At 51.3% G+C, this 18,208-nt stretch overlaps 1 protein-coding gene across 1 annotated transcript; it reads left to right on the plus strand.

The window, feature by feature from the left end:
- Positions 1–250: 250 nt before the first annotated feature.
- TRARG1 (trafficking regulator of GLUT4 (SLC2A4) 1) lies at positions 251–17,519 on the plus strand. The gene is made up of 3 exons (XM_079130994.1): positions 251–1,049; positions 12,971–13,103; positions 14,823–17,519. The coding sequence occupies exons 1-3, from the start codon at positions 663–665 to the stop codon at positions 14,834–14,836; spliced, it is 534 nt and encodes a 177-aa protein (XP_078987120.1). The 5' UTR covers positions 251–662; the 3' UTR covers positions 14,837–17,519.
- Positions 17,520–18,208: the final 689 nt, after the last annotated feature.

Raw genomic sequence — 18,208 nt, forward strand, 5'->3', positions numbered from 1 at the left:
GCCTGCTGGGTAGAGAGCAGAGGATTCAGTGCCCAGGATGGCTGAAGACATGTCTTGTTTTCCCATTCAGAGTCCCTGGCCCAGAGGAGCAGGTCCTGGGGTTGCAATGGAAACCAGAGGCCAGCCCAAGTCCCTCTGGGCTGGGCTGGGCTGGGCTGGGTTGAGGCAGAGGCAGGATGCTGGGGTGGCTCTCTAGGGAAAGGGGAATTGAAAAAGAAAGGCATCTCCAAGGAGGGTGGAGAGGGAGGGAGGCTGTATGGGGAGCAGACACACACGTTGGCGCGCGCACACACACACCACACAGCCGCCCTGCCTCAGTCTAAGCCTTACTCCAGAGAGGAGCATTCTTCTCTTTCTTTTGCTTCCCCGCCCATCTGTGCTGTCAGCAAAGTTGGCCTCAAACTTGAGCAGAGCTGAAGGCTGCAGCTCCCTGGGAGCTCTGCAGGGGCGGTGCAGGCCCTGGCCTCTGAACCCAGCTGGCTGTACGAACCCAACTGGCTCCTTCTCACCCTCGCGGCACCCAGCTGGCCCTTGGGCCCCTGGGCCACACTTCTATCCCTGCCCTGGAAGCTCTCACTTTGGGCTGAGGAATGGTGTGCTGAGGTCCCTCTGGAGCCCCTTGTCCAGGCCTGGAGCTGGAGCAGCCCAAAACCCAGGCCAACATGGCTAACCCAGGGCAGCCTCAATTTCCCCGGGTGCAGGAGGCAGGTTCCATCTCACCGCTGGATCTGCCGGAGATGGAGAAGCTCCTCACCAAGGTGGAGGGCAAGGATGACAAAGCCCTGAATCTGTCCAAGTCCTTCTCAGAGGCACTGGACCTGGAGAAGAACGGCCACAGCCTGCCCTTCAAGGTGATCTCTGAGGGGCACCGGGAAGCCTCACTCCCTGGCTCTCTTTCCCGGGCCAGCTCAAGGCGGGCATCCTCTGTCGCCACCACTTCCTTCGCCCAGGACCAAGAAGTCCCCAAAGATTACCTCATCCTTGCCATCGCCTCTTGCTTCTGCCCTGTCTGGCCCCTCAACCTCATCCCCCTCATCTTTTCTATTATGGTAAGTGCTTCAGGGGCACTTTGTTCAGGGGCACTTGTGTTCAGGGGCAGGGGCTGGACCTTGGGGTTGGCAGGCATGTCCTCAGGCAGGCATGCCAAGTAGGATGCAGAGAAAAGAGAGCCAGGAGCTGGGGTCTTATGGGAAGATCCTTGCTCAGCTTCCTACTCCCCCTTCCAGAGAGGCCAGGGGCTGAGGGTCTGTGGGTGCCATTCTTTCATCCTTGCTCCGGGCGTCACAGCTTGATTTCCCCCCATTCCTGCTGGGGAAGGGACTCAGGGAGCTGCCTGGAGCTGAATTCTATGGGGCAGAAAGTCAGCCAAGTCGGGGGTCCTGCTTATTTGGAGGTGGTGGTTGCCCCAAGGAATCATTCCTGTGCAGAACTCTGTATCAGCAGGGATTGGAGCCACAAGGGGGTCTCAGGGCCCCCTGTACCCGGGAGGGGAGTCAGACCTCAGGGGCCACCTGGGCATTCTACCAGCCTCTGCCAGCTCTGGTTTCCAGCTGGCGGTGAGTTCTTTGCCTGCACCAAGGGCCCCAGGGGACTGACTCCCCTTCCAGGGCCACACAAGAAGGGGTGAGTCGGCTACCTGCCCCCAGGAGCCCTGTGGGCCTCAGTGGTTACACAGGTCCCACCATCTGTCTTTAGGGCGAGAGAGGTTGGTCTGGGCACAAGAGTCAGAGGGCAAGAGACTGCCTCGCCAAGAAGGAGCATGTGGGTTACCTTTACTTCTGTGGGGTTTAAATTGTCTTGGATTGTTCCCCAGCCAAGTCATTTTGGGTAGAGCTACTTAGGGAAGATCCCACAGAAAGTGTCAATAGATGTTGTCAGGTGACCCTTGAGGTCCAGGATGGAAGGAGGGAGAAAGATAGGCATGACGATGACATTTAGAATGAGGTTAAGAACGGAAGGGAGCAAACTCCTGCTCCCCAGGCTGGTCAGGGCCAGAGGACCAGGTAGGGTGACATTGTTTCCCCTGGAGTGATGTGCTGCTGACACATCTATTGCCAAGTTCCTAGGAGCTGTGGTCACTCTGGCTGTCCTCTGAGAAAATCCACATTTCTTTAAACATCTTTGTCTACATCACTAGGGCCCGGCCTCTATCTAAAGGAGGTCTTCCCTGACCCCCATCAAATCCAGGACCACCTCCAGGACATCGGGGAACACTGGTAACATTCTTCTTCTTTCTTTTTTTTTAATTAGCATCAGAAATTAACATCCCCAGTTCTTTAAAAACTTTTTATTTTGAGATAGGGTCCCACTAAACTAAACTTGTGATCCTTCTGTCTCAGCCTTCCGAGTTGCTGGGATTTACAGGCGTGCGCTTTACTGCGCGCGGCAGCATTCTTGAGTATGAGGGACTTGGCATGAGCTCAAGAGACAGGGCTGTACAGGCCTCGCTGGGACCTTCCCAAGAACTTCCTGTGCGGCCTGTTGCACTTGGGGACAGCTGGGGGACACAGTCAGGCCCTAGGTGTGTGGCCAGTGGCTCTGGGCAGGGCCAACCTCTTGGATACAGAGAAAGATCCCAGTAGTGGGGACAGACTTTGGGAAGGGAAATCACACAAGGGCTCAGGAGAAAACAAACTCTAGAATCTGTCTCCTGGCATGAGGGCGGGGGTGCAGAGTCCAGACTGGGCAGGAGCTGCCTTCCTTAAAGGGAACCTGGGCCTGAGACAGTAAGAACACTGAACTCACCTCTCGTCCTTTTAAAGTTCTTGAGTCGGGTCAGATGTTGCTGGGTTCAGTGCAAGAAGTACAGCACTAAACCAGACACCATTTGCCAAGTTGCAGTGATGTGCCGTCAGTGGGAAGAAACATGGAAATAGGTCCTTACGAAACACTGCAAGAACTGCCCGTGCTAGACATAACCACAAGGGAATTACGGAGTCCCAGACGAGTCACTCAAGCCTCTTATCCTCAGTTTACCTATCGGAAAAGAGGATATAACCATAATGCCTGCAATAGGGAGTTGCTGGAGGGTAAAATGGGATGGGCCACTCAAAGTGCATAGAGCAACACCCAGCGCATCCTAAGTGCTATTCCATGGTAATAGTAACTAAGTGGCAGCTGGGAGTCTCCCTACTGGGGGATGGGAAGCCACTGAAGGTTTTGTTGTTGCAGTGCTAGGGATCAAACCCAGGGCCCTGTGCTCTATCACTGAGCTACATGCCCAGTCCTGGTTTTACTAAATAGTTTCATTGAGATACAGCATATAGCATATAATTCACCCATCTAAAGGGTGCAACTCAATGGTGGTTTTTAAATTTTTTTTTATACTGGGGATTGAACTCAGGGGCACTCAACCACTGAGCCACATCCCCTGCCCTATTTTGAATTTTATTTAGAGACAGGGTCTCACTGAGTTGCTCAGCAACTTGCAGTTGCTGAGGCTGGCTTTGAACTCGTGATCCTCCTGGTTCAGCCTCCTGAGCTGCTAGATTACAGATGTGCATCACAACAGCCAGCTTAAATTTATACACAAAACCAAAATTCTACATATTGGGGGGTGCCATATAATATTTTATACATGTATACTTTGTACAATGTCTAAATCAGATTACACCTATCTATCTCCTCATTTATCGTTTCTTTATGGTGATAACTTTCAAAATCCTTTTTTCTAGATTTTTGAAATATAATGTGTAATGTATGTTATTGTTATCCAGAGTCACCCCACTGTACAGAAGCACCCCAGAGCATCTCGCTCCAAACTATAACTTAGTACCTGGTGACCAACTTTTTCCTATCCCTGCCCACTGCTGTCCCCAGCCTCTCGTAACCACCTTTATACTCTCAACTTCTATGAGAGTGACGTTTGTAGATTCCGCTCCTTGTCTCTCTGTGCCTGGCTCTTACTTAACACAATGACCTCTGATTCCATCACATGTTGCAAAGGACAGAATTTCATTCTTTTTTACAGCTGAATAGTAATTGAGTGGTTTTTAGAGTCCTCGCAGATAGTTACAACGTAACCACAGTCAATTTTAGGACATTTTCCTCATCTCCTTAAGAAGCCCTTTATACTCTAGTGGTCATTCTCCATCCCGTGAGCCTCCAGCCCTAAGCCAACACTGATCTTTCTCTCTATAGATATGCCTATTCTGGATGTTTTGTGTCAATGGAATCAGAGAATACGTGGTCCTTCGTGACTGACTTTTTCACTTAGCACAGTGTCCTCTTGAGCTTCTTCTCTGTGGTAGCATGCTCATTGCAGGGTTTAGAGCTGAAGTATTGTGGCTAGATTTCCATTTTGGTGGATCTGTCTGGCATAAGGCAAGAGGAGGGGCTGAAGGGGATGAGCCTGACACAGAGGTGAAGAGGCCTGGACCAGGGTCAGGCAAGGGTCAAAGGGGCTTCTAGAAACTCTCCAAGAGTTGGCTACATTGACCATATCATTCATTCATTCATTCATTCATTCACTCATTTGACTCATTTGCTTGTTTAGAGGGAACTAAGTGATAGAGGATACCTAGGTACCTGTCAGTGGTCTGGGCCTCTTTATGAACCAGGCACTGTGCTAGGCATTTGGGGGAGTAGATGACTGATGTAAGTGGATGGAATTTTGGGGCATGGCAGAAGGGTACAAGAGTGCTTGCGACAGGGACTGGAGGCACGCAGGGACTTGCTCCAGAAATTTAAAGTTTGTTCCAGTGGCTCTAAAGAACCCCTGATGGGTTTTAAGCAAGGCAAGATGTGGTCAGTTCATAGTTTTAAAACCAACACTCAACTGCATCATGTCCAAGCAGGGGTGATGAAGGTCTGACTTCAGCAATGGGCTTGGAAGGAAGGATGGTGAGAGGAAAATGTTAGAAGAGAGGAGCCCTGTTTGCCTCAGGTTGTGACTACCCAAAAATATTGGCACCATCTTGGAGAGAGCCCTAGGGCCTACAGCATTTAAGGCAGAGGGAAGTGGCCAGAAATGTGTTGTGAAAAGGAGATTCAAGGAGTTGAGAGGAAAGCTAGTAAAGGGGGAGAGACATCCAGGGCAGTGAATCTGAAGGAGAAGTGGACAAAGGCTGTGGAGAGGTCAGGTTCAAAGAGAACAGGAGTGTCCACTGAGTTGGCCATTCATAGATCCCTGGTGCCCCTGGTGATGAACAGGCCCGGATGAAAGGAGGGGTGGTGATTGATGGGGTGGGATTCCTGAAGAGGAGAGGCCAGGAGGGCAGAGGCAGGTAGGAATACTCAAGAAAGGGAGGTACTCATGCTCTACATCTCCATGTTACCAGGGTCATAGAAGGCAAGGTGATTTGCTGAAAATAGGGGCATGGTGGCAGAAGGAAGGTGATGGGTCAGTGGCTGAAGAGCTTGCTGAGGTTAGAGTTGATGGATGGGGTTGTCATCAGCCTGTACTATGGTATGAGTTTTCTCCAGCTGTTGGTAAGCTGTTGTAAGTCTGTAGATATGGACATTGGGTCCACCCAAGGATAGGAATGGCAGAGCTGCCATGGAAGCAGGACCAAGTGGCACAGGTGAAGCAGGCAAGAGTGACTGAGATGACATGGCTGAAACAGGGCTGAACAGGGAGTGAGTGAGGCCAGGGAGGTGGTGACAGCCAGACTGCCAACCTCATGTGAGAGCACACTTTGCAGATATTAACAAGCTCAAGAGAGGCTGTCGGGTGGTGGGGCTCCTTCCATCCCTGGGGTCAAGGACTTGACCCTGCATTTGTTAACCAGTGGAGGCACTTATATGAAGTTGACAGTCTGGTTAAATTGTCCCCATTTACAGAGGAGGCAGAGCTGGGCCTTTACTCACAGTCGCACAGCTGGGATGAGGCTCATCAGCTGGATGCTGAATTCATTGTTCTCTTATGGCCCCACCCCACATCTTGCTCTTGGGACAAGGATGGTGTGAAACTCCAAGGAAAGTCAAACCTCTCGGCCATTTGTTCAGTGAAGGGAAAATTTCACTTCCCTCTTTCTTCCTTCATGCCCTCCTCCAACTCTCCCTCTAGACCCTCTAAGTTCAGCAGTGTCCTGTGGCTTTGACGGAGGCTCAGTGTGACCCAGGGCTGTTGAGTCTTTGGGGCTCTGTCTGAAGAGTAGTGGACACAGGTGTCCAGATCCAGCTCTGTTCTGGCCTCCCATGAGCCTCATCATCTGTGGTCAGTTTTCTTCCGGGTCAGGCTGAGAAGTAGCTGTGTTCCTGCCTGCCAGTAAGTTCTCCATCTATGAGGAAGCTAGGCCTTCAGTCCCCCCGGGCAGCGGATCTTCAGTCAGCAATTGTGATAGAACAAGCATCAGGCAGATGTGTGTATGCATCCCAGCTCTGTCCCTGTGAGCCTTGTGACTGTCCATATCACTCATCCTCCTGCCTTAGCTTGCTTCTTCATTTATAAAATGGACACAATAAAACCATCTACCTCAGGGGGCTGCCGGGAGGATCGAGTGAGCTAATGTATGTGAGGCACTTAGCACAGAGCCTGGCACAATGCAAATGCTTAATAGATGCAAGTGGTTGCTGTTGTCATTATTCATTTTTTGATACAGGGGATTGAACCAAGGGTGCTCTACCCCTGAACTGGGTCCCCAGCCCCCTCCATCACCTTTTTAAAAAAATTGAGACAAGGTCTGGCTAAGATGTCTGGCTGGTTTGAACTTGTGATCTTTCTGCCTCAGGCATAGCTGGGATTATGCATGAGCCTCCGTGACTGGCACTTGCTGTTATTATTAGTACTAAATAAAACTTTGTAATGTCAGAGGAAAGAGCAAATCCCTCATGACTGGGCAATTCTGACTTTAACCAGTTTTGGGAGAAGTTGAGTCTCAACCTTCATTACACCATCTGGGGGAGGCCTGTCTGTGCTTTGGGTGGAGGTTAGCAAGGACCCCCTTCTCTGTGGGTTTTTCATGTAACACATGGGGGCACCGTGGAGATTCAGAATGCATTAGGCATTTTGGCAATCTGATGATCTTACTGATGTATTGTGGGCATAGCACATTTTTTTTTTTCACACCTACGTTCCTTTGTACATTTATCCATCACAGAGCAAGTGTGCTGAGCCCCCACCAGGGGCATCTGCTGCAAACTCAATGGTGTCTTGAGATCTGAAGGCACGGACTGAGATGTGTGGGTTCATGGCTCTGTGGACAAAGGAGAGATTGGACTTAACACTGCTGAAAAAAAGAAAGAAAAGAGATTTTTTTTTCTCTTTAAGATTTCTTTCCTCTACCGAAGCAAACACTCATGTGCCTCTCTCCATGGTCCTGAATCATTACTAAAAGGTCCAGCTATTTCTCTGGAAGGTCAGGACAACGACTCAATCTCAAATCCTGTTCCCTGTCCCCCTTCATGTCATGCTTACAGCTGAGGAGTCCCTTGGTAATCATTTGAGGCAACCCGAGAATCTCTAATGCGGGCGTCTTAGAAATCTGAGGCTTTTCTCCACCTTGCCTTCTCTTCCTCCTAATGCTGTCTTGTCATTGACATCTTGAGTTCAGTGACCTAAGCTGATCATTTGCAAAGCTGTAGGTGGCATGGGTTAGTGGGTGGTGCCAAAACCCAGATTCCAGGTGTTTTTCCAGTGGCATCCATTGGTCTTTATCTCTCATGAATCCTTCGTTAATTTTTGAACATGCCACTGGTGAAGCTCAGTGGTTAGAAAACAGACTCTCCTCTCATTGTTTGTCTTGGTTCTTTTATTTTTTTCTTCCTCAAACTTTTACTGAGGATCTACTGGGTCCCTGGCATTAGGGTAGATGTGAGGGATACTAAGATGGACAGGAGACTGCATGGTCCTGCCCTCAAGGAATTTACAGTCTAGAGAAGGAAAGTGACAGGGACACAAGAAATAATGACACAAAGTGATAAGAGAAAGAGAAAAAGGTGCAAGATGCCATGCCTTGGGAGACCCAAGGAGGGGCGACTAATTGCTTCCCCATGACTGCCCAATAAAGTAGGTAACTTTTCTTCTTTTCTTCTTTCCCCCCTCCACCTCCACTTTTTCCTCCTCCTCCCCTTCTTTTTCTTCTTCTTCCCCTCCTCCCCCCTCCTCCTTCTCCTCCCGCTTCTCCTCTCCTCCTTCTTCTTTGCAATACTAGGTTCTGGGAATTGAATCCAGGACCTCACGCATGCTAGACAAGTGCTCTACCATTGAGCCACATTCTTAGCCAGTATCTATTTTTTATTCCAATTTTAAAGATAAAAAAAAAAAAAAAAAAAAAACATAGAAAAAGAAAGCCACTTACCCAGGGTTTCAGTCAGTAAATGGTGGAGCTGGGACAGGTATCCAGGTGGTTGGGCTCAGAACCTGGGCTCTTATCCAGACTGCTCTGCTGGGGAGCTGGAGTCTACACCTGCTCTGGTTGGGTCCCTTCTGTGGCCAGGTGAGCTTGTGGGTCTCAGGATGGGTTGTAGCTCCGCCCATGCTCCCTTCTCAAACCAGATCCACTCTTTCTGCCCCTCACTGGCTGACTCTGGTCCATTGTCACTAAGAGGTCCAAGGTCCAGAGGCATGAACACCTGCAGCTTCCTCCCAGGGCCATTTACACATGGCCTCATGAGCTCACCCACACCTATATTCACCCAGTCTCCAGGGACAGGTGTGCTCGCTGCTCTGTCCACAGTTCATACCTGGGTCCAAGCCCAGACCTCAGCTCTCTGCTGCCCTGGGACATCATGGTATGGCACCAGTCACTCCCCAACCTCATTGTCCTCTCCCTCCCTCCTTGCCAGGTCTTGTCTTCTCCCATCTTGGAGAACTTTGCCTCATCCTGTCATCTCTGCCATCTTGCTCCTTCTGCCGTCTCCCTGCTCACCCACGGCTAAACTTCAAGACCGTCTCCTTGCTGTCAACTTGCTCATTCCCTGCTTGTTTCTCATGTTGCTCCATTTAGTTTCCTCCCCATGATTGCTCTGAACCTCTCTCACCAAAGACACCCACGGCATCTCATGGTCACTAGCTTCCTCCTTGTGCGACTTGAGCTCCATGCATGAGAAGCCACCATGGACCTCTTGAGCCTCCATCTCAAACTTCCTGGATGCTCCCCTGTCTTCCCCTCTGGTCACTCTTCAGTTTCTGTGACAGGCTTATTTTCCCCAACACCCCCTTTGCCAGTCAGTGCTCCCCACACAGGAGATGGGGCCTAAGGACCTGTCCTCTTTTCACCTGCATGCTTCCTGGACCTCATCATCACATTCCTTCCTGAGCTCTGGGCCTCTGGATCCCACTGCACCGACAGGTTCACAGCATCCAGGCACCCCCACCTGAACAGGGCCAACCTTGAACAGGACTCTTCTTTTGTCTCTAGGAAGAGCATTTCTGCTCACCCATCCCTCAAGCCAAAAGCTTGGGAATGGTCCCCGCAAGCCCCTCTCCACACTGCCTTTGACCTTCTCTCTTTGCATTGTCTCCAATCTGAACTCTTTCCCAGTTCCCTACTTAGTATGAGTCTTTGAATTTATCTTCTCCCCACCTCCACTGAAGCCAGATAGATCATTCCTAAAATGCGAGTCTGCGTCTCCACTTAAAACCCCTCATTGGTTCCCAATATCTACAGGACCAAATCCAGACTCCCCTATGCAGCAGTCAGGGTCCTTGTTGATGGAGCCTTTCTCCATCAATTGCTTCTCTTACTGTGTGCACATGGCTATCTATGCTCTGGCTCCAACCCCTGCCTCATAGGAGTATTTGGAGGATGAATGCCCTAAGCACTATGTTCAGGTGATGCGAGTATCATTCTGGCAGAAGTGGAAAAATCTTGGTGGGCTTCACAGAGGAGGTGGCACTGGAATAGAGACAGCCCTTGAGGAATGGAGAAGGTCTGGACCTGGTGCTGTGGGCGGGCAGAAATGCAGGCAGGAGCAAAGAAGCTCAGTGATCTCATCTTGTACAACTCAGATCAGCTGGGCCCAGAAGTTGCGGGACAGAGGAGTAGAGCATTTCAAACAGGAAATATAAACCGACCTTAGTTGGATTTTGTTCTGTGGACAATGGGGAGCCACTGAGGACACTGAGTAGGAGAGATAGCTCTCAGCCTCCATCATCTCACTGAACTTACACAACAGCTCCTGACTTGCCTCCCTGTCCCCACCCCCTCCCATCCCCACAAGATACTCAACAGGGTCTTTTAGAAAAGCTGGTATCCAATCATCTCATTCCCTGCCCCTGACCAGACATCCTTCCCTGGCTCCCACTGCTTCTGGGACAAAGACCCACCTCCTTTTGGTGCTGCCAGAGCCTGACTTGGCCTGGCCCTGCCCGCCCCTGTAGCCAGCTTGTCCTCCCTCTTTCCGCTCCAGCCACACGGCCTTTTATCCATATTTCCCTTCAGCCAACAGCTATTTATTAGCATCTTAGTTGACACGCAGGACATTTGCATATGATGTTTTCTGCTGGAACACTTTTGTTCCTTTTGAAAAAGGATCAGCTTAATTTTTACTCCTCCTTCTTATCAGATCCAGGCTTCTTCCTCCAGAGAGGCTTCCCTGACTCCCCTTTAATAAGTTCTCATAGTACCGTATATCTCTCCTTTGTAACTAACCACAATCATAATTTCGCCTTTATTTGTCCTTTAGTTGTGTGACTGTGAAGGAGGCCAGCAGGCTAGGCTGTAAGTCCCATGAGCCTAGGAACTGGGACTGCTGCACCCTGCTGCAGCCCGGTGGTCGGCACCGTGTCTGGTATAAACGTCTGTGATGTGAGATGGGGTGGGGGGGATTAGAACAAGGAAACAGAGCTTGGTGCCAGGGGATCTTCAGGAGACTGTTGCCATGGCTCTGGCGAAAGGTGTGCTTGGAACAAGGGCAGGTGGAAGGAAGTCAGAGAGGAGAGTGGCCCTGGAATTGACTGGGTGGGGAGGGGACAAATGAGCAAGGGGGGTGTGCTCAGCAGAAGAGCTCTCCCCCAGCAGGCACCAGGCCCTGGGCTCCTCCTCGGCACTGCAAAACTATATACGCACACACACTAGCAAGCTGGGATGGCAGAGTTGTGACCTAGAGGGTGGACTCTAGGCTGCCGCCAATAACTGGGACTCCGGAGAGGTCACACGGGTCAGAAGCAGATGGAGTTAGATGTCTCTACTGTCCGAGAAGTAACTTGGAATGAAAGTGCAGAGTTGGTGGGGAGAGTTGGTGAGGATCTGAGAGGTGAAAGGACCTTGGTCCCGAATCAAGGGCACAGAGAGAGGAAGGGTCACATCTCTGAACCTCTGCTTTTACTTCAGGGAAGTGGAGCGGCACTGCCAATCCCTTAGCATGATTGTGAGGCTCAATGAGATCGTTAGGTACGGTCCTTAGCTGCCTGGTGCAAAGTAAGGGCTGAATAAATCACCATTACCATTGTCCTCCTCCTCCTCTTCCTCAAGGTACTTAACTACTTTTCCATGCTGAACTCAGGGGCCTCTAAGAATCAAAAAATAAAATAACAAATGACTGAACTGAAGCCCCCAAAGTAGTCATACATTGGTGGACTGCTTCTTTTGCCTGTTCCTGGAGGGCTGGGGCAAGTCCATGAAGTCCAGGAAAAATAGAGATCTATAGTAAAGAATCTGAGGTCATTCAGTTATCCAACCCTCGGTTATATATATCCAAAGGACTTAAAATCAAACACATTACAGTGATGCAGAATGTTTACAGCAGATCAATTCACAATAGCTAAGTTAGGGAACCAACCTAGGTGCCCTTCAAAAGATGGATAGATAAAGTAAATGTGGTATATATACTCAATGGAATATTACTCAGTCGCAAAAAAGAATAAAAAAAGAATTGTGGCATTTGTTAGGAAATGGATGGAACTGGAGACTGTCATGCTAAGTGAAATAAGCCAATGCCAAAAAAACCAAAGGCTGAATGTTCTTTCTAATATGTGGATACTAACACACAATAAAGAATGGGGACTAAAGAATAGAAGTCACCGGATTAGACAACAGGAATGAAGGGAAGGGAGGAGGATGGGAATAAGAAAGACAGTAAATGAATTGACATAACTTTCCTATGTTCATATATGAATGCACAACCAGTGAAACTCCACATCATGTGCAACTGCAAGAATGGGGTCCTAATTATACATACATATATATACACTCCATGGTATATATAATATGTGAAGATACACTCTACGTCATGTATATCTAAAAAGGACAAAAGAACTTAATTAAATTTAGTGATTAAAAATAAATAAATAAACAAATAAAATCTGAGGTCATGGAGCCAGCCCTGGCCAGCAGGTGACCCTTGACCATTTTAGGCAGGGTCATAGGGCCACTTGCAGATTCCTGGATATACTCCTATCAAGGCACCTGGGTCCCCACCTGCATCCACCTGATTTCACCAGATTAACTAGGTTCAAGAAAACAGCTCACCAAGAAGGAGCAAGGCGTAGAACAGGACCCTGGTACCTCAACCCTGGCTTTCCAAGACAACCCTGAGACCCTTCCCTTTCTCATATGATCTGAAAGGTGGGCTTGGTTGAACAGGGTGTGGTCTTGGGTGGGAAATAGTAGGAGGGAGGACAGTTCCCTTTTTTTTCTGTGGGCGAGGGGGGAGACTCACAGAGCAAAGGGGACAGGCAGAACCACCGGGCTCCCTTGGGGTCCCAGTGCGGCTGTAGGACTGAGCCTTAGGCTGAGGTCCAGGGGACTTTGGCTTGTCTGCTCCTGCAAGTTGGCCTGGACCTACCCTCTCTGACCCTGGGCCTCCACTGTATCACCTGCCCCTACTACCTGCCCTGTCACCATCCTGGATTTCTTGGTTTGGCTTCCACCTGTTTCCCTGCCAGTGAGGGGCAGCTCGGTTTAGGGGCCCCCCAAGAGGCCCAGGCCCTTCTCCAGGGGAGCCTTCTTCCTTTCCCTAAAGGGGTTGCTGGAGTGGGTGGCAGTGGGGGATGGCGTGTGTCTAGAAGCCCGTGCAGAGGCCACCAAGGGCTGCCGTCCTGAGGCCCGCTGCCGTCCTGAGGCCTCTGCTGTCCTCCTCTCTGCAGTCTAGAAGTAGCGTGCAGCAAGGGGACCTGGATGGGGCCCGGAGGCTAGGCCGCCTCGCCCGGCTGCTCAGCATCACCCTCCTCATCATGGGGATCATTATCATCGTCGTGGCTGTCACTGTCAACTTCGCAGGTGAGGCCCAGCCGCATTGGAGCAGGGGGAGCTCCTGGGGAAGGGGCAATGGTGGGTGAGGGGAGAAATGCAAGCTTTGTGGGGGCCAGAGTCTTATCCTCTCATTCCAGAAAAGTGGGCCAGTCCCCAGCAGTGACGACTGAGTGGGGACGAGCTTTCTGACTTGTCTTATGCCTGGGCAGTGAATCAACAGAAAAGGGTGTGGAGAGGGCACAGGCCTTGCAGCCAGACTCCAGTCTCAGCTCTGATGGCCCTGGGACCTGGGCCAGTGTCCTGTCTGGCCGAGCCTCAGTGTTTTTCTTGTATAAAGTGCCAGGAAGAAGCCTCTGGAGTGGAAGCTTTTGTGAGCATTACTTGAGATAATGGATGTGATTCTGCTCTCTAAACTCCGGGCTGGAGGCACAAACCTCCTGGCTGAGACAGCCCGGGCGGCTCAGAAGCAAACAATGCGTGCAGAGAAAGTCAGGAAGCAACACTTTGTGAGCACCCAAGGTGACCCAGTGGAGTCATTCCAGCCAGGGGAACCCTTTTCAAAGGAGATTCGCAGCTGCTCATAAAGCCCACACAGCGTTGTGAGTTTGGGAGCTACCCGGTCTCAGAGCTGCCCCATGCCCCGCGCCCTGGGACATGTCTGCTATTCAGTGATCAAGCAGATCTTTTCTCTACAAATATTGCTCTCAAATGTGTTCCATGAACCCACAGCAAAGGCATCAGGGGGGACCATGTCTGAAATGCCCCACCCCTCCCACCCACTGAACCAGATCTGCATTTTTGTAAGATTCCCAGTCCAGACATTAAAGTGTGGGAGGCGCTGGTCTGGAGTGTGGGGAGCTCAACTTGGGCAGAGAGCGTGGGATTCGGTGGTGGGACCAGGGACAACCATGGGTTTTCAAGAGAGGGAAGTGTTCAGGTTTTTGGTTAGCCTGCCTGGGCTCAGAATCCAGGGCCCCCACTTATCTTCCTGTGGAAACTGAAGCATGTCTCATAAGCCCTCTGAGCCTCAGTTTACTGCTTTAATGCAAAGAGAGATGGATGTGCAGGTGCCTGAGAGGCAGGAGCACAGGGTTAGGGTCACCTTATGAGGCTTCATTCCTAGGTAGGATGTCTCCTTATGATGGCAAGATGGAAACCAGCAGATCTAGTAGTGGCCCAATAGCTGCATACATTTTAATCAGGCCAGTAATTAAGTGGGAAAAAAAGTGCCTGTTTTTCTTTTGCTTTTCTTTCTTTCTTTCTTTCTTCTTTCTTTCTTTCTTTCTTTCTTTCTTTCTTTCTTTCTTTCTTTCTTTCTTTCTTCTTTCTTTCTTTTTATTTTTATTCTCCTCTCTCTCTCTCTCCCTCTCCCTCTCCCTCTCTTTCTTTTAAGTACTGGGGATTGAACTCAAGGCCATGCACACGCTATGCAAGCACTCTACCACTGAGCTACATCCTCAGTCCTTTTTTTTCATTTTGAGACAGAGTCTCACTAAGTGCCCAGTCTGGCCTCGAGCTTGCAATCCTCCTGCCCTGGACTCCTGATCTGAGTAAGCTGGATTGTAGGTGTATACAGGTGTGTGCGAAAATGACTCTTTTTCAACAATTATAGCAAAAGTCCTAGGGCCAATTTTGATTGGCCCAGGTAGTTTTCCCACTAGGAAACAAAACCAAATCCTCAATGCAGGTACTTAAAGACCCAATGTTCTGCACTCTGTTCTGCCATACCTGTTCTTTTCTTTACAGTTCAGAAGAAATAAAAATAACCAGGGAGCCATGCAGGCAGAGGCAGACCCTGGCCAGCCTGAGAGCTCTGAACCCACACCCTATCCACCACAGGAGGACTGGATGGTGATTGCCAAGTGCCCACTTGTCCTCAAACTCCAAAAGCACAAACTTGGAGGGAAACCCCAAGTCGCCCCACTCTCAGCCCACATTAGATGGAAAATCTGGAGAAAGAATGGAAAAGAAGAAAGGAAAGAAGGAAAGAAGGAAATTAAATGTACTGTGAAATCTATGAATAATGCGGTTTAATCTCGTGGACACATCCTGCATTTTGACCCCAAGGTCTGGTTTGTTTCTCATGCCCACAATTTCCTGGGACCTATGAAGTAGCTAAACTGCCAGAATGAGAAGAAAACCAGCTCCACAAACAAGACCAACTAGTGTAGGGAAAGCAGCAGCCCAGGCCCTTCATTCCGTGGACAGGAGCAAAGATGTGGGACTTTACCTTTTATATTTTTCTCGAAAGCACACTTTGCATGCTCTGTGCCACATGCCTGCTGTGACCCCCTACCTGAACTCACGGGTGAAGCTGCCACTCAGCACATGCCTTGGATACTCTCGGGCACCCAGTGGTGCCTCGTCCTGGAAAAGAGGCAATGGCCACACTTAAATCTTTGCAGGGTGGAGACACTTACAGGGATATTGGCAAAGACAAGTACAGGGGCAGCATGACCCTGTCATGACACACTGACCTCTTCCCGAACTTTTCAGCCTCAAAGCCTCTCTGCTGAGGACCCTGGCCCCAGCATGGTTCCCAGGACAACTCAGTGTGCCTCTTGCTCCCCGCCACACCGCCCTCACCCGTGTGCTGTAGCCTGGGACACCAACCAGGAACTTCTGGGACCTGACCCAACAAAGGGCAGCCCGTGGGGAGGGCAGAGCTCATCCTGCCAGATCCTCCATGATCCGGGGTGCAAGTTTGAGAACTTATGCAAAGTGGCTCAGAGGTCCAAATACAGAACACTCAGGGTCCCCATGCAGAGGCTCCCAGCCCAGCCCTATCTGATGCTCTGTGCTTGGCCCTGTGTCCCTGGACGTCCACGAGCAGAAAATGCTTTCTCTGTGGAAGTGGTCTGGGGACCACCCCTGGGGGACTTCCCATGAGCTTCCAAGCTGCTGGGGTATTCGTGCTGCCTGAAAAGGAATGGGCTGGGTTGGATCTGCAGTCCCAAGACAGAGGGAAGGGCTTAGTTGAAGGGTCCAGTATTTGCAGACTGAGGGGCCCCAAGCTTGGGAATACACTCACATGTCCATAGGCAGGGGGCTGGACACCATGGCCTCTGAGTCTTGGGACCTAATGGGACACCTGAAAGGAGCTGAGCAGGGCCCTCTGCCTCCCCGCTGTTTGCTGGCCCTGTGACCCTCCCCAGGTTTTCTGCCCAGCAGAGGCTGTGCCCACAGGAGCCTCACCTGCTCCCACGTGCCCCCCCGACTTCAACTCAGACCTGGGGAGGGATGCTCCAGGCTTCCCTGCCTCATGGTCAGGGTTACTACCCTCAATGGGGGGACAGGTTCCCAGCCACAGCCCGTTTTGCCTGTGCCCCACCAGGGCCCTCGTGCCCCTCTCTGAGGCCCTCGCCTGGCTCCCCGCCCTCTCGGCTCCAGGGCAGTGAGTTAGCACGGTCTCTGGCTGCTGCAAGGTGCTCTTGGTGCTGTGGCGGCTCTGAACCCTCCAGACAGGGTCTGTGTGACCGCTGGCGGGGCAGGGAAGCTGGATGGATCCCTCTGGGACTGGTGTCCCTACCTCAGTTCCCCACTAGGAACTCCCATTCCCGAAGAGGGGGGACTAGTTTGGTTTGCTTTATGAGCTCTTTGAGACCAAAATAAAGGTGTCCCTGTTTGTTGGGTAAGAACCAGGGGGGAGAGGGTATGAACCAGAGTATTCATATCACTTGGGAGATCAGGACGGGTAGGGGAGATGTAAGGTCTGTGGAATCGTCACTTGCAGGCTCCTGGTCTTGCATGGTCTCCTGGTAGGCCCCAATGTCCCCAGGTTCAGCAACCCTGGAGAAGAGGGAAAGGAACTGCATGACAGTCACATGGGGAAATGAGGCCACAGTGGGTCTCTGACCGCAGCCTGTGCCTCAGAGCATCGCCATGCCCAGGCCTTCCCACCCTGCAGTCACAGCCGCACAACAGGCCCCACTGTGAGGGCACGTGCGCGTGCGCACGCGCACACACACACACACACACACACACACACACACACACACACACCCTCCTGCTCCAAGCCCAGAACAGTGGAGGGCCCTGCTAAGGTGAAGCCAGGAGCAGACAGCCCCGCAGTGGCTGGGCTGGAATATTCTTGCATTCAGATCAGAGCAACCTGAGAGTCTTCTAGTGGTACTAGGGTCATAACTCAGAAGCCCCAAGAAGCCAAAGTGAACACAGGGCAGGAGTGAGAGAAGACTGAGGGGAAGGTCCCCACAGCCTCTGACCAGGGGCAGCCTGGCATCTCCAGGCCGCGCTGAAAGCGGGAGGAACAGTGATCCTGCTGTTCCAGCTCCATCATGGGTCCAGCCACCAGATGCATGAACACGGTGGTCCCTTGGCTGGGGTGCTGACCCAGCCTCTCCCTGGGACCCTCCCCCACTGCCATCACCATTCACACCAGTGACTCTGTATTTCTTGGCATGGAAAGAAATAAAGCTGAACGTACCTGCTCACCTGCCTGTGTGTGTGCACTGCCGAGGTCCAGGGGCTCCAAACAACTGAGGGGGGAGCAGTCCACTCAGCCTGTTGGTTCTCAGGGTGGGGGTGGCCCCTGGGGGCCCTGGGCACACTGGGGCTCCACGGCCAACGCAAGGCATTTCTCTAAGGAAATCACTCATCCTTACCAGGCCTCAGTGTGTCCCACTGGGCCACGCTGGAGCCATAGTTGGCCCCCAGGTGTTCTTTCTGGATATCAAGAAAGCTCTTGGGCTGGAGAGAGTGGGCAGGAAACCAACTGTGGCTGGCTCCAGCCATGTGCTGGGCTCTTTGTACACAATGATAAGTCCATGTGGCTATTTTAATGTCCCATGAGGGAGGCCAAGGGGGCAGGTGGACAGAGCCACCAGGCTGGGTGGCCAGTAAGAAGGGAAGGAAGTGCTGCCAGCATGGAGGGCAAGAGACTGGGGCAGAGCAGAGTGGACTGGGGCACGGGGTGGGGATGGGCTCACCTGGGTTCAAATCCTGCCAGGCTACTTACTAGGAGAGTCCTTGTGGGGGAACTCCATAGCCTCTCTGTGCCTTCTCAACCAGGAAATGAGAGAATCCAATGGAATAATCCATGTTCAGACTCCAGGACTCCCTCTCCAGCTGCTGACTCAGACTCACCAGCTCCCTCCATCGTGACAGAACAAAGG

The sequence above is a fragment of the Sciurus vulgaris genome (genome assembly GCF_902686455.1).
Source record: "Sciurus vulgaris genome assembly, chromosome: 3".
Taxonomy (NCBI): domain Eukaryota; kingdom Metazoa; phylum Chordata; class Mammalia; order Rodentia; family Sciuridae; genus Sciurus; species Sciurus vulgaris.